We start from the raw sequence: 16,901 nt of genomic DNA, 5'->3' as shown, positions 1-16,901 counted from the left end.
TGTAATATTATTCAGTTTTCCAGTGAAGCCCATAAATACAAATCAGGCCACATTCTTGCTAAGCCTTTTCAAGATCACTCAAAGTTGGCTAGGTGCTGCTACTAGTTCCTGATTAGTAAACACGGATTTTCTAAGCGGAGATATACTCATTACTTCTACAAATGGGGGGGGGGGGAAGAAACCAATATAAACTCTTCTTTTGTTTGATTGCCTGGAAATGTGGTTTTGTACATGTCTACTAATTTTCAACAGCTTCTGCGCCAGAGATTGCTCTATGGCAGGGGTCTGCAAACCTGGCTCTTTTAAGACTTGCACACTTCAACTCCCAGAGCTGGGAGTTCAAGTCCACAAGTCTTAAAAGAACCAAGTTTGCAGACCCCTGCTCTATGGGATTGCAGAGGCAGTCAGCAGGATTGCCTAATTACTGATTAGCCACATTTAATCCAGGACTACCATGCAAAAGAAAAAGAATTAGCCATTTGTTAATTGTTTCAAATATTTGAAACAAATCCCATGCTACAGGTAGCAATAAAACCAACAACTATTCATACTTGGTGAAGTGTTTGTATGACATCTTCAACTTTTCCAGCAACATCCAGTTCAAATACATATTTAGTTTGACCCTGACAAAAAGAGAGAATTAAAATTATATTAAAACTCACTGTAGTCAAACCACACACAACCCCTTCAAACTAGGAAAGGATCTAGTTTAAAATCTATATTCCATGCAAATAAATTCAAGATTTAATTCCTGTTATTTCTGATACTCTAATCCAGCTGCTGTATTATATCTCCAGTTTCTTATTACTCTTTTTTTATGACATTTGGCAAATCAAACATTGTTTGTATATTTCATGTAAAAGTTTTATTTAACAGTTCATATCCTAAACTATTAAAAGGGACTATAATACTTTTACATTAAAAATAAAATTATGTTTAAACACTAACACACAGTTATTTTTTTCCAGAAACAAAGCATATAGTTACATAACATTCCTTTTTTTTTTCTTTGAATGGAAGAGTATATACTTACTCTTTCGGTTTTAAAGGGTGCGATGATATTTTGTTCTTTAGTGAGAAAAGCCTTTAGAAAAGGATAAGGATATTTAGTACCTATTTTTTGTAATATACTGTAGCTATTAGATATTATCAGAAATACAGGGAAGCTTATAAAGTATGAATAAACAGATAGCAACTGTTCAGAAAGTTCCTTATCACATCATGTTCCTTAACCTTTTCTCTTCAATTTAAATGAAAATTGCATTTTAATTTTAAAATATTTTTTTTTACAAAAACCAAATCCAATTGTAGGGTGATATTTAACTTTGCCTTTATTTAAAAGTTAAAAGTTTCCCTATAGTTAGTGACATTGTCAGACACAAATCCAGTGACTTTATTGGAAAATATCCTCCATTTTGTTGTTTCTCTATTGCAATGTTTCTCAACGTCAGCAACTCTAAGATTTGTGGACTTCAACTCCCAGAATTACCCAGTCAGCCATTTTCCATCCATACTGGCAAATCATAGTTTTTTAGGAATTTAGAAACATTCATATGAACGTTTTAGAATATTCAAATGATATTCCTGATCCTTTTCTTTTTTCCTCTCCATTGCCTTCCTCTTTTTTCATTTTCCCCAATCATGCCAAGCAGTTATTTTTCCTAGTCCATCATCTGCAGAGTTTTTGCTTATTAATCATTTGCCTCACTCCTTTTTTTTTTCTTCCAGAACTAATCGACTGGCTCGTTTAGCCCATGATACTCTTAATAATCATAATCAAATCTGCAATTAAAAGCCATCCATCAATGTTCAGCTTTCTCAGCCATACAGTACCACTAGGGCTAGGCAGTGCACTGCTTTAACTATTCTGATCTTGACTGAAGAGAATATTTGATATTCTGATACATTCTGATCTTTGTTGTCATAGAAGTACTCTTTGGCTTCATGATCTTATCTGAGTTTCCCGTTATTTCCTCTTCAGGATTAATTTACTTCTTACATGCCAAGAATGCTGTTTATCTCTTCCTGAGTGAAGAAAATAAAAATATATTCTTTCCCATTGCCTATGAACTTCTTAAGCATGCAGTCTGATGTTATCTTTTATCCATTTTATATCCATTTTACATCAGCTATCAGATCTCATCTTTTTTCTTAACAGCATTTGTTGCTTTTCTCTGATTCTGCTTTGAAGAACTCTAAACAAATATTTGCTTGTGCAAAGATTTATGATAAAAATCTTTTGCCTCCCTGACCTAATGAGTCTGGGGCACAGCAAAATCTTTGCTGTTCAAAGTTGACAGATTTTTCAGACAGGGTCATGTGAATCCACACTTTTGACACACACCAATTTTGTTCAGTCTGTGTTCAACCAGGGGTGCTTATTTTATGAGCATCATGATTTATGTTCCACTGTAGCACTGTTGTACTAATGGCAGAGTTGAAGTCACCTATCGTCATGCTACATACCCTCGTTGACCTTCCTTATGTATTATTATGCTTATTATTTGACAAATCTCTTATATTCCTTAAGTTTATACAGGAGATAAATTTGATTTATCTCTGCAGTGTTAACCAATATATCATCATTAAGCATGCTCCTGGAGTAATTTTTCCACTGTCACTTACAGTATGAATTATGATGGAAGTTTCAAAACTCACTTGGCAAAATACAAATTTGATAACAAATGGAGCTTGGTCTGAATTAGAAGACTTTTCAGAGACCATGGTAAAACTGAAAAATCTTTCAAAGTCACAAGAATTTGCATTTTAATTTAAAAATGACATTTAAAAAGCTGTAAACAAGGACTTTTCGATTATTCATTACTTACTTGACTAGATAAAATAGCAATCTGCCCAGAAGTATCACTAAAACATAGATTTGGGGGGAAAGAAAATAACATTATTACACTATTCAGTTGTGTTGATATTAAACAAATATGTCTTTAATATCTTTAAAAGCATTTACCTTGTAAAGGAATAATTCCCACTATCTTCTGGTGCTTCAATTTTAATACAATCTCTCAAAGGAATCTATGTGAATTCACAAAAAAAAAAAAGAAAATTTCATTTGAGCTTGATGTTAAAACCAACCAAAATTCTTGGTGTTACTTAATCTTCTACTTACCTTAATAATGGGGTGGCTTATTTCATCAGGCTCAAATATCACTGATTTTGAGCAAATTTTAAACGATCCTTTAATTTTCCTAAGCATTAGAAGACATTAGAAAGTTATTGCAGAATTTTGATACAGAACAATATTAGTGTTTTCCCTTTTATGAAAAAGAGTTTAATACCTTATTCCCTTGGCATCTTTCTTTAAAATGTAATTAGCTGTATGTTGTTCAAAGTAATATTCTTCCAGATTAAGGAGTAATAAGGAAAATCTAGAAATAAATAATAAAAAACAAAACAATATGTTAATGGAACTCTGTGCTTTGCTACTAATACATACTACAGATGGCCCTCGATTTATGAACAGTCACTTAGCAACCATTCAAAGATACAAAGGATGTACTTCAGGGCTACTTAGGGCCCAGATTCAGCAATTCCCCCTCTGGAAATCACATACTAAACTTCAGCACTTGTCAACTGGGCCACTTTTACAGCAATATCCCACAATCACGTTGTTGTGTCTTGTCCGCTCTCACCGCAGCCGGGGTCTGCTTATCTGCTCCCGAACACGGAGGAATGTATGCCTCCCGGCCCCAGTTCTGGCTCCATGACCAGACAAGCTGCAGAGGAGGGGGCACCTCCCGGTCCCAGCCCTGGCTCCATGCCCAAGCAGGCTGCAGAGGAGGGAGCATCCCCCGGCCCCAGCCCTGGCTCCATGCCCAGGCAAACGGAGCAGCTAGACCCCTCCCCCTCCTCCACAGCATGTGAGCCTGAGGAAAGTTTACTTCCAACAACAGCTGATTGGAGTGACCCTCGCATCAGAAGATTGGATAGGCGGAGGCAACAGAAGGAAGGGAGGGGCAGGCCTTAATGAGTGCTGAGTCATGGAGCCACACCCCATGGCCTATATAAAGGATCTGCTTTCTGGCAGTCTCTGAGTCAGGCAAAGTCGAACTTATCTTGCTGAAGTCACTTACTGGTCTCCTGCCTGCTCTGAGGACTTTGCTAGGACTTTGGGCAGAGCTGCAGAGGCAAGCCTGATTCGGATTTCCCTGACCCGGCCGTCAGCGGAGGAGTGGGACACGACACACATGAGCATATTTTATAAGAGTTTGCTGAAAGGTTTGTGGAAAAACTGCACCCATAACAAATCACTGGTTCACTTAATAGCTATGGCATTTGCTTAACAACCATTACCAAAAAAAAAAAAGGTAATAGTTTTACAACTGTCAAGACTTATAGCCATGATAAGCAGGCTAGATGTGTTTTAAGAAGGCAGCCTCAGGCTAAAAGTTAAAATTAATTTGGCAGTGGAAATAATTAGACATGGAAGTGAAAGTCATCCACTTCACTGATGTGTTTAAGAAACCACATGTTGGAAGTGCTTTGGTTTCAGATCAGAAAGCAAATCTGATTACTAAGGATACTTGGCACACACAGCACAATATTTTGTAAACAATCCAAGGGGAAGAAATTTTGGATGATCCTTTTAATGTATATATTTATTGTGTTTTATCAATAGGGATAAAATACAAAACAGAAAAACAAAACAGAAAAATATACACCCAACAGTAATAAGCAAAAAATATGTTTAATATTGGAAATGTTTAATGTTTGGATAATCATAACAAATTTTACTTGTATCTTTCTCCCCAAACGAAATGCTTTTTTCTTACCCACTGGGAAAAAACAGCAACATTAGGAGAAAAACCTGCAACATTGATTTTAAGTTCTAAATGGATGGATAAACTTCAAAAGTATCCCTTTAAGAAAAAAAAAACATTTTTGTAACACCAATAAGCAGTAATGTAGCAGAGTCTTTAAAAAAATTCCAATTAATTACTGATTCAGCCTAAAAGATAATTGAGAAATTTTATTTTTTCCAGTAGTTTATTCTTCAAGGAGTATTGACCTCTATTCTACTGTCCTGCTCTGTTCTTATGTAATTAATAATGGAAATAAGTCTACATTCTTTTTGAAGGATGCAATTCGTATGAATAGCTAAGGAAGGATTTCATAGATGATTTACATAGTGAATATAAATATTTTCAATGGTACATAATAACCAGAAAATTACTTCCGGTCACTGGGTGCTTCGACTTATGACTGTAATTTTGAGCTCAATTGCGATCATAAGTCAAGAACTATCTGTAGATAATGTTCACTGCTTAAGGATGTTGACATAACTACTTTGCGCCGGATTCAACTTTAGTTTCCTTATTTTTAATCTGGGAGAATGGTGATGAATAAAGTCTATTTTGTGTAATTATATGGTGAAAATAAGGCAAATTTTCACATTACCTTTTACAGGTGTTAGAGAAAGTAGATCTAAAGGAGTTTGGTTCATTTTGTTTTCTGCATAAACCTTACTAATTTCTATTTGGGCCTGGTATGTTTTTGTCTCTACTTCCATTTTCTAAAAAGGTATTTAAAAGTTAAAGAATTTTGCCCTTTCCACCTTAATGCAGAACAGTAAGAACAAACAAACAGTAAGAAGTAATGACTGAAGGAAAATGACAAATGTTCCCAAGAGGAATATGATGCAATCTGGATCCTCTTAAAATTAAATCATACATATATGCCTCTTGTAAACTTATTTTAATTCCATCTAAATCTTCATGGATTCGTATTTTTGTTTGTGAAATTTACCAATTTCAGTATGAGCTGTGGATAGCTAAATTATTAAATTTTTAAAAAGCATTTATTTTTAATTTAAACTAATAAACAAACAAAGTATTTATTTTTAACGAGTAAAATAATAACTAGCAGTCAGCACGGGTTTGTTAAAAACAGATCATGCCAAACCTATCTTATTTCATTCTTCAACATAGTGACCAAATTAGTAGACCAGCGAAGTACTGTGGACATAATATATATATAGACTTCAGCAAGGTATTCGACAAAATAGACCACAACCTACTTCTTTATAAGATAGAAAAAAGTGGGATAGCTAGCTTCACCAACAGATGGATTCGCAACTGGCTGACAAACCGTACTCAACAAGTAGTCCTTAATGGATCTAAGCAGAGGGGTGCTACAAGGTTCCGTCTTAGATCCAGTACTCTTCAATATCTTTATAAACGACTTAGATGAGGGAAAAGAAGGGGAACTCACCAAATTTGTAGATGACACTAAGCTGGCAGGAATAGCTAACACCCATGAAGAAAGGCTCAAGATCCAGAAGGATCTTGACAGACTTGAACACTGGGCCCTATCTAACAAAATGAAATTCAATGTAGAGAAAATTAAAGTCATACACTTAGGTAAGAAAAACCAAAAGCACATATATAAACTGGAGGAAACTAGGCTTAATAGCAGTAACTGTGAGAGGCATCTTGGAGTCTTAGTGGACAATCAGCTAAATATGAACCAGCAGTGTGCAGCAGCAGCTAAAAAAGCCAATGCAATCCTAAATTGCATTAACAGAGGGATACAATCAAGATCAAGTGAGGTACTAATACCACTCTATAAAGCCCTAGTAAGACCACACCTAGAGTACTGCATCCAGTTTTGGTCATAACACTATAAAAAAGATGTTAAGACTCTAGAAAAAGTGCAGAGAGCAACCAGGATGATTAGGGGACTGGAGACTAAAACATATGAAATCAATTACAGGAACTGGGCATGGCTAGTCTAGTGGGACCAGGATAGACATGATAGCTAATACTTCTAATACTTGAGGGGCTGCCACAGAGAGGAAGGGGTCCAGCTGATTTCCAAAGCACCTGAAGGCCAGACAAGGAATAATAGATGGAAACTGACCAAGGAGAGATTCAACCTAGAAATGAGGAGGAACTTTCTGACAGTGAGAACAATCAACCAATGGAACAGCTTGCCTTCAGAAGTTGTAGGAGCTTCATCACTTGAGACTTTCAAGAAAAGATTGCACTGCCATTTGTCAGAAATGCCGTAGGCTCTCCTACTTGAATGGGAGGTTGGACTAAATGACCTATAAGGTCCCTTCCAACTTTGTTAATCTGTTAAAAGTTTTCTAACTTGTTCAGAATTTACTATATGTGATTATCCTTTGGGGTTTTTTCTTGCCTCTGGCCCAAAATTCCTGTTTGGAAGAGTTTATACTGAGTGCATAGAAATGCACTTGTTAATAATAAGAAAAACATACTACATAAAACACTCCATAACGTTCTTCATTATTCCAAAATCAGCTCTAAGACAAAACTGAAGGAAATTGATATATAGAAACTAAAGTTGCCAGAGTTATACTCTTTTCTATTCATTGGTTCAATTGAACTACCACAAACAGGAATTAAGACACCCACCGTTTAGCTTAATGCTACCGCCTTCAGAACAATCCAGCAAATTGCCCTGATAAAACCGTCATTTGTTTAATTAAAGGAGCGTGTGGTTGGTACGCAACGCAATAGTAATCTTGATGGCTGCACCAAAAGAGTAGAAACGTGAAGCACGTTTTTACAATTTTACCCGGAGGGAAGCGGGATTGCTGGGGGGGAGGGGGAGTGGATATTAATCGAACGAATGTTCAACATCTCGTGAAATTCATCGTAAATCGTCCCTGCGCCCCAATTGCCGTGTTTGAGAATTGGAGCCTTTGTAGCTTTAAGAGGACGGACAATACAGCACATACGCCGCAGTGTCCCAAGACAATAGTCCCCACGCCACTTCCGTATTGCAAGATTATGACTCGCAATAGGGCGCACCGGGACAGCGTAAGGAAGGCTGATGATATGCTAGTTTTAAGCAAAAGCAACAACAACAACAACAACACCACACACACGCCCTGATTAGGAGTCCCTTCTTTCCCCTCCCCCAACCATTCCCGGTTCTCTCGCTCCTTTGCGCCCAATGAACAAGAAAGCGATCTCGGTGGCTGCTGGGGACGGGTTCGCGTCCCTGCTCCCTAGCCGCTTGACAGCAGCTGAGATACTTTCGGTGATCTCCGGATCCCCCAGCAGAGAGACGCTACCGCGGGCAGAGGGGCAGCGTTCGGAGCGGCCCAACTCCTGAGCGTTGGCTCAGGTTCGCCGGCATTGCCGCAGCCTTCCCTTCGGAGGAACCGGGGCGCTGGGCTGCCACCCAGGGCGTTTCACCCACCTCTCTTTGGAGTAGAGGTCCGGCTCCCGCCGTCGCTTCCGAATGAAGGCCATGGAGCTGAGCCGACTCTGCTTCCGCAGCGCCTCTGTTTTGCACCAGGAACTTGCCGAGAGGCAGAAACTTCATTCGCCGCTAGGGGCCCAGCAGCAGGGAGCCCTCGCCGGCCATTTATACGGCCGCGGGAGCGTCGGCTCTGGTCTCATCGGCTGGTTGGGGTCGCTTTGCGGTGCCAGCTCACGTTTCCGGGCCGGCTTGCCTTTCGGGAACCTTGCCTTGTGACAGGCATGTGCTCTTGCTTTTCGAAGGCTGGGAAATCGAGAATTCCCTGCTTATTTATGGCCACCTTCTTTTGACGGCTTCTTCTTGCCCTCTTTTCCCCCGGTGAACTCGGGCACTCGCAGTAGATTTTCTGGGGGTGTAAAGAAGGTGCAAAATCAAAAGCCACCTCGGTTCAGTGTGCCTGCGCACCCGGAGTGGAATATAACAATAATTTATGTTGTAGTTTAGGGGTCTCCAACCTTGTCAACTTTAAGCCTGGTGGACTTCAACTCCCAGAATCCCCCAGCCAGCTTTGCTGGCTGGGGAATTCTGGGAGTTGAAGTCCGCTAGGCTTAAAGTTGACAAGGTTGGAGACCCCTGTTGTAGTTGATGGCATCCCCCCCTCCTCCAAAGAGGCAGCTTTCGAATGGCGACTCTCAGTATTCCTGGAAGTTGTGGCAGTTGTCATCCGATACCTCTGGACTGGAGGCAAATCGTCTTAAAAAAGGCAAAACCCAGGAAAGGACAAAAATAAGAAACCTTGCTGTGCTTTTCCCTGCCCCTTTTTTCCCCTCCCAACTGCTCTGTTGTTGAACAGGTGCCAGAGCAGCTGGAATTGAGCCATGGGCATTTTAGCACACATTTGAAAGGATATAGGCAAATGAGGTATGGTGGTTAAAAATTAAATCTGGGAGTGAGGTCGAGTCCATTAGCCATAAGAGGTGAGTTTATGGTTGAGCTGGAAGAAAAACAGGATATAAATCTGAGGTGGGGGGAGGGAATGATAGTTCTTCCTGTTGGCTCTATATCAGGTATTTGCAGCCCAAGAAGGTTTTTAATTCATTGTTTGATCTGTGCAGGCTGCTCTAGAAGATTGAGCAAGGAGCAGTGTCAGTTTTGCTACCTGACCTCTGAAAAGTGTTTGCTTCAAGAATGTGATGCAGCCAAATATTGTCATCTCTGACTCTAACATTTGCATATTTATGTTTACTAACTCAAAGCTTTCACATAATCATTCTAGAGGTAAGTGCATTGCTCCAGTTGGATGTCAGTCTTTTAGAATCATAGGGCTGGAAGGGACCTTGGAGGATTGCTAGTCCAATCCCCGTACAAAACAGGGGTCCTTATTCCATCCTGGGCAACTGGTTGTCCAATCTTTTCTTGAAAACCTCCAGCGATGAAGCACCTAAAATTTATGGAGGCAAGCAGTAATTGTTCTCACTGCCATGAAGTTTCTCCTTTGGTTCCGTGTTGGTTCTTCCTGTGACTGGCTTCCACCCATTAGTTCTTGTCCTGTCCTCCAATACTTCGGAGATTAAATCAACCCCCTCCTCCCTGCATGACAGCCTTTCAAGTATTGAAAGACAGCTATCATGGCCCTTCTAAGCCTCTTCTTTGTTAGGATAAACATACTAATTTCCTTAGACATTCACCATATAGATTAATTTACAGACCCCTTCCTTATTTTTCTCTGCATTCTTTCTAGGGTCTCAAAATCTGGTGACCAGAACTGGATGCAATATTCCAAGTCTGGCTTCACTAGTGAAATATAGAGCAGTACTATCCCTTCTCATGATCTTGATGTTATCCCTCTGTTGATGCAGTCTAGGATTATGCTGACTTTTTTTGGCAGCTGCAGCACAGTGTTGGCTCATACTTAAGTGGTAGTCCACCAGGACACTTAGATCTCACATACGTATTACTATTGACCTAAAAAAAGGTAAAGGTTCCCCTCTCACATACGTGCTAGTCGTTCCCGACTCTAGGGCTAGGTGCTCATGTCCGTTTCAAAGCTGAAGAGCCAGCACTGTCAAAAGATGTCTCCATGGTCATGTGGCTGGCATGACTAAACACCAAAGGCACATGGAACACTGTTACCTTCCCACCAAAGGTGGTTCTTATTTTTCTACTTGCATTTTTTGAATTGCACCTTATTTAATAGGGCCTAGAGCTCAAGTTGTCAAGATCCTTCTGAATCATGAGTCTATTTTCCAAGTGTTAGCAATTCCTCCCAGTTTGGTGACATCTGTAAATTTAAATGCCCCTTCAGTCCCCCTCGTCTAGGTCATTTAGGAAGATGTTGAAGAGCTCTAGGCCCAAGAAAACCTTGAGATATTCTTTTGCATGCTTCCCTTCATGTAGATGTAGTTCCACTGAGGATCATACACTGAGTGAGTTCAGTTGGTCAACCAAGTACAAATCCATCTCGTGTTGGTACTATGCATTTCATTGTTCTATTTTAGGAAGAAATAGGCTGTGGTCTACTTTATCGAATGCCATATTGAAGCCTAAGTATACTACATCCACAGCATTTCCTTGGTCTACTAATTTAGTCACTTTATCAAAGAAGGAAAATAAAGATTCTTTTTCCAATGCTGCTGGTTGCTATTTCTTATTGCAATTTAGCTGACAGCAGGAATATGGCAAACATCTCAGATGGGACCCTTCCTAATTTTTTGGACAAAGGGTGAAGGATGAGAGATGTACTTTCAGACTTGACAGATTCTGCTATTTTATTTATTTATTTTTATTTATTTTGTCACACAGTATATATAAGCATAAGCATGAAATAATTATACAATATATAAGCATATATATGAGTATGAGTATGTAATAACTATATTAATTGGATATAACGAAAGGAAACAATAGGACAGGAATGGTAGGCACGTTTGTGCTCTTATGCACGCCCCTTACAGACCTCTTAGGAATGGGGTGAGGTCAATGGTAGATAGTTTTGGTTGAAGCTTTGGGGATTTTGGGAAGAGACCACAGAGTCAGGTAGTGTATTCCAAGCATTAACAATTCTGTTACTGAAGTCATATTTTCTGCAATCAAGATTGGAGCGATTAACATTAAGCTTAAATCTATTGTGTGCTCGTGTATTGTTGCGATTGAAGCTGAAGTAGTCTTTGACAGGAAGGACATTGTAGCAGATGATTCTATGAGTTAAACTCAGGTCATGTCGAAGGCAGCGTAGTTCTAAATTTTCTAAACCCAGGATTTCAAGTCTGGTGGCAAAAGGTATTTTGTTGTATTCAGAGGACTGGAGAACTCTTCTTGTAAAATATATCTTTATTAAAGTTGCTAATGCAACTTTACAATAAAGATACAGTCATCTGGGTGTGCTTCCTGTCTGCACTACTTCACTAGGCTGGGACCGGTGTAGCGAGTCTGAAAGTAAATTTCTTCCCTATCATCAGGCAAGAGGAAACTCCCATTGAGAGGTTCTGTTTTTATCTCCTGGGGTTGGGAGAAAATTGGTTATTCTTTCCTTGGGAGATGCTGTCTTTTAGGTTTGGCTTTTGGTTTTTTATTGTTTTATGTGTTTCTGCAGTGCCTTCAAGTCAGCATTGACTCCTGGTAACTTCGTGGACTGGTCATTAGCAGAGTAATTTTGTATATCCAGGTCGCAAGCTTCATAATAGTTGTGAATTTTGAATATTGCTTTGAAACTTTGGGGTGATTTTCCGGCACTAGTGTGTACCAATACTAAATACAGTATTACAAATCTCTATCTGAAGCTATCCTGGAAGCTAAGTATGCCTCTGGGGCTTTTCTTATTGGTTATGGGGGGAATGTTGCCTGCATTGGAAGTATTTCTCCTTTCTATATGCTACCAGAGTAGTGTCCCATGAAAATAGATGATGGTTCTCTTGGAAATTATAACTGTACTTTTGTAAATGTGTCATAGTCAATCATTTGTATGTGTGGTAAAGTCATGGTCAGTTTCCAGTTACAAACAATGAGATGCGATCATGCTTCCTACTTCCTGCAAATTGTAGTATTGTAAATGAAGAAGGGAAGTAAAAAAAAAAAGAAGAAAATTCAGAATCAGGCAAAGATAACCAATGTCGTACAGTTGCCAAAAAACCCCAACATTGATATTTCCATTTCATCACTATAAGCTGAGCGAAAAGAGTTTCTTCCTAATTTTCTTGTCTGAATTATAATAATATAAATACTACTTTTTATTAATAACTTATATATTTGAAAGAGAAATACAACTTTAAGAGTGAAAGACTAGCACTGCAACCTGTCCTAATTCACTCTTCAGAAATGTTGATTGCTGATATTTTAACAAAGGAAGCGATAACTTCAATTATTCCAAATTTCAATTTCAGTCAAGTAATATGAAAAACAAAGGAAGGGGGATTTCATCTGTAGCTCCTCAAATCTCTTTTTAGATTATTATCCTGGAGGAAGAAAATCTAGTATGCTAAAGACAGTGTTTTGCAACTTGCATGTTAAACTGTTTCATCAAAATTAAAATCTGTAGTAAAACATACACGCACTAAAATCATATTCAAGATATGCTACTTGTGTTGATAAGATTATAATTGATTATTATGTTCCCCAAATTCGTTATATTTTGACTTTATAGTTCCTTTGCACTTTTTTTCTCATTAATGTTTGCTTTAACTATAAAATATCTGGATTTGGAGCTCCTTCTTGTGGTCATATGTCGTTACAGCACATAGCTTTCTTAAACATGCAGAAAGTGCTTCATCTTAAAGTTAGTTAATTAGAAAATCAATTCAATAAAATTACTCTATTAGGCACTGACTGCTGCAGAAACTAGTTCTCTTCAGCAATTTAAATTGGTAAGTTCAATAGCTAATTTGAACTCAAATTCTTGAAAACAGATTACTTGTTTTTCTTTGCAGTCCTGATCTATTGCAATGAGAAAATATTTGGAAATGTGTTCTATATCAGTGTAAGGTTTAGTCATCACAGTTTTAAACTACCTGATAAACAATATGTAGACAATTCAAATCAGAATTAGTTATACATGTTCTCTTTTTAAAGGCAATTATGTGAATAATCTTATAGAATGATTAACAGCTTTTCCTGAAAGACTATAAGGAAGATGGTTTATGACAAGGGCTAAGGACAAACCATACTCTGGTGGATTCATAAATATGCTAATATAGTTTAACTATGGTTTGTTGAATAAGTCACAATTGAGTTCACCTTAAGTCATAAATAATGTTTTACAAATTATAGTGGTTAGCCTCATGTAACATGCTAATTTTATTTATTTTTTAGTTTTAATATTTTATTGTAAGCCTTTGAGCTACTTTAGTATATGGAAAAATGATGTATTTAATAAATAAAGTGAAACCATGTTGTGGTTTAGTGTAACCTGTAATCCCATTTTCTTCTGCCTTTTAGAAACACCTGCAACCTCCCCTGTCTTATACAGTACCTACTACACTTCCGTTCACTCCTTATGTTAAATCACAGTATTTTGTTCTAGCAGGTTTGTGAACTCCATTACTGCTTTCAAAACATAGTTATAGCTTAAGTTATAAATCAAGAAATCAGAGCTCACATAACCTGTGAATATCTGTAATAAGTGTTCAAGACATCCCTAATAATGGTAATTCCTTTAAAATGGCGGAAGAATGAGAATTAAGCATTAGAATTAAGACAGAATCTCAGCTCTGGCAGTCAAATGAGGTTTATACCCATTATTTGTTCATATATTTATTCCACTTGATGTATAGACCCACACAGAATTGCACGATGTGTTTGAAAGCATAAATTCTATCTTATGTATGTTTTGTATAATTCTAATGGCTTAATCAAATGGTAACTTAATGAACAAATAATTTTAAAAAAATAGCTTAGCACAGCTCAGGCTTTGAGAAATAATTCTCAGCAGAAATCAATTTAATGAAATTTGCCTTATGTTTAGCATATCCACAGGGCAAAAAGTATACATGTATGAACGTTTTGAAAAATTGTTCCTTCCTTCTAGTATGCCAGGATCTGCCATAGATCTTCATTAAAAAAACTACCTTCTGCATAGAATTTTAAAGTTGATGTTTCCAGCCTACACTTAGCTTTGGAAAGCATATTTTCATTTTTCCAACTGAATTTGTGGCTTCTTTTTCAAGCATGACACGTAATTTGCATTTTTACACTTAAAAAGCCAAAATATGGAGTTTCAATTGCAATGCAGAGTATTCATTAGACATTGTAGTATTACCACTATTGTAGTGTAAGGTCCCAAAATGTACTTGAGTAACCAGAATGCCAAAGAAAGAGACTCAAGACGAGGCTTGCAAAAAGAAGCAGATTTTATTTATGGCCAAAAATAAAATACTGGGTGGGACTATATCTAGAATGTACAGATACAATGTATGTGAGGAAATAGCCATACCTTGGGAAGATACGGTGGCTATTTATACCTTCAGACACATCAGCTTAGTACCTAATGCTGGCCCCCTGGCCCATCCCTTCCTTTGGCAGTGCAGCAAGGAAGGGGGGTGGGTGCTCAACAACCCCGCTTCTTGAAACATCCACCAGGCACGGAGTGGTACAGAAAACAAACACATAGGTGAGATCACTAGTAGAAGCAAATGGCAGAGACAATTCTAATTCTTAGCAAAGCAATTCTTACAGAAACAAAACAGCAAGTCAAACCAATTCTACTGACTACTATTATGTCCCACTAATTCTACCTATTCTATTATTATGTCCCTTCAGTAGTCTACTTGATAGACTATTTGTTTAGTCACAGAAAAGTCCCAGTTTAGATCTAGACTCAACTATGTAACTCATCAATAACCTTGATACAATTACTCCTACCGTGACATCAGCAGAATAGTGAAAATAAATAGAGAATGGGGAGCATGCACATTGTTTTGCTATAAAGGATGGCAAACATGGTATGTATGATATTTTATGTATGTATGACATCTGCATGTCATGATCAATTTTGGAAAAAGGTAAGTTGTTAAATATTATTCATTTCTTCCCAGTTGTAGTTCAGTCAATTTGATATTGTGCTATTGAGATTCAAAAGGCTGCATTGGAGAAAGGAAGAGGTATTAGATCATCAGGGGGGATATTCAACTTTCTCTATGTACCAACAGTCAGCAGTCTCTAGAATTCCACAAAGTTATAGACTCTGCACCATCCTTGGTATCCATTTTGCACAGAATCTCATTTTTAGTTGAAATAAGTAAATATTGTAATTACATTTTATAATTCAGGTATAAGCACAATGAAAGAAGATGTTAAAAATGCAGATAATGGTTTGTGGGATTGGCCATACAGAAATAGCATCTTCCATATGTATCATTTATCAGGCCACTAATCTCAATAAATATAAAACAGCTTCCCCCAGCTTGGTGCTTTTTAGAATGGTGGGAATAACTCTTAATTCCTGCCCACCTGATGTTTCAAAAAACAAAGCAAAACTTCAGTGCTTCTCATTTTTGGTCGCTTGGTGGCACTAAACCAACATGATACTCATTAATTCAGTACATTAAAAGGTTTATGCTGAAACACGGACTGGTTATGTTTATTTCTTTATGGCTAGATTTCAACAATAATAAAACTCCTTAAAAGTCTGTCTGAATTCAAGTGACATGTTCCTAAATAATACATGAACACCATAGCTACTATTTCTTTGGACATTCGCCTAATCCTATTTGTTCAATATTGTTGATATTGCATTTTTCTTTAGTTTTAAAGATATATTTAAAATCACCAAATCTCTTATAAGTAACATTGTTACTTCTTTTTTAAGCTTCATATAAGCACAATCCAGGCAAAGTTAAACTTTCTAGACAAGGAAACCCTGTGTAATGTAGTAGTTAAAGTGCTAGGCAAAAAACAATGCTATTAAAAAAGCTTTGATTAAGCACATTTCTATAAATGTGTAGTGCATTTTTATTAGTATTATGATGCCATGTTGACTCAAGAATCCACTTTGTTCTGGAGGCAAGAAACCTGGAGCAATCCAGAATATCATGAAGTCCCCAAATAGTTGCAAGGGATAATGGTTTAGAATGTAATTATTTAAACTGAGTAATTAAAGGACGTGAATGATCTTAACCTCTGTTGATACAGTTAAGACACATGCTGCAATCAATAAATGCAGAACGTCCTGCCTTTTAAGTTACCTTTAGCAACTCATGAGGATACCATTTAATTATTGCCTTGGCAGCATAAGATGGGCAGCATAAAAATCTAATAATAAAGCAAACAAGCAAATAAATAAATATGATCTAGTATGCAACTGTAGTAGGAAATATGTTTGAGTGTCCTCCAGAAGCTTGTAAGATTACAATCTGCTCATGCATGTTCATCTTGGTTCTAAGTCTCTCCAAAGTTACAGCTATTGGAATGCTCACTCAGATACCTAGCTTTAACTCAAACCACAAAGAATGCCCTTTAGACCTTTTTTTTTTTTCATTCCCCAGAGTCATACTATAGATCTCTTTGTTCTGCACCGCCCTTAGGGAGAATCATTGAGTTCTTTATATTCTTTCTTCTTGAATTTATAACCTTGAGTACAAGTCTTACCTATTCTTTGGGAAGTTTAGCATGGACAGGCTTGCTATTGTCCTGTTTAAAGATTGATGAGACAGAAGGAGGTCTTGGGTTCATTAGTTACTTTAGTAGCTTGCATAAATATTTTCTCAGTCTTGAACAAGTTGGGC

The 16,901-nt window shown here is 37.6% G+C and overlaps 1 protein-coding gene and 1 long non-coding RNA gene across 3 annotated transcripts in view; one reads left to right on the top strand and one right to left on the bottom strand.

Moving 5' to 3' along the window:
• NSMAF (neutral sphingomyelinase activation associated factor) overlaps positions 1-8,381 on the bottom strand; it is a 40,850-nt gene extending 32,469 nt beyond the window's left edge. The window contains exons 1-7 of the mRNA XM_058177265.1: positions 8,185-8,381; positions 3,294-3,383; positions 3,125-3,203; positions 2,966-3,030; positions 2,829-2,865; positions 1,034-1,084; positions 552-623 (exon numbers count right to left, since the gene is read on the bottom strand). Coding sequence (XP_058033248.1) covers positions 552-623; positions 1,034-1,084; positions 2,829-2,865; positions 2,966-3,030; positions 3,125-3,203; positions 3,294-3,383; positions 8,185-8,237 — 447 coding nt within the window. The 5' untranslated portion in view covers positions 8,238-8,381. The remainder of the gene's footprint in view (positions 1-551; positions 624-1,033; positions 1,085-2,828; positions 2,866-2,965; positions 3,031-3,124; positions 3,204-3,293; positions 3,384-8,184) is intronic.
• A 187-nt stretch (positions 8,382-8,568) lies between these two features.
• LOC131195407 (uncharacterized) overlaps positions 8,569-16,901 on the top strand; it is a 33,512-nt gene continuing 25,179 nt past the window's right edge. For both annotated transcript variants that reach the window (XR_009154431.1, XR_009154432.1), the window contains exons 1-2: positions 8,569-8,679; positions 8,810-13,705. This is a non-coding gene — a long non-coding RNA (uncharacterized LOC131195407). The remainder of the gene's footprint in view (positions 8,680-8,809; positions 13,706-16,901) is intronic.

Source organism: Ahaetulla prasina, chromosome 3 (genome assembly GCF_028640845.1).
Source record: "Ahaetulla prasina isolate Xishuangbanna chromosome 3, ASM2864084v1, whole genome shotgun sequence".
Taxonomy (NCBI): Eukaryota; Metazoa; Chordata; class Lepidosauria; order Squamata; family Colubridae; genus Ahaetulla; species Ahaetulla prasina.
The sequence above is the reverse complement of the archived record's forward strand: the minus strand, read 5'-3'. Positions and strand labels throughout refer to the sequence as shown.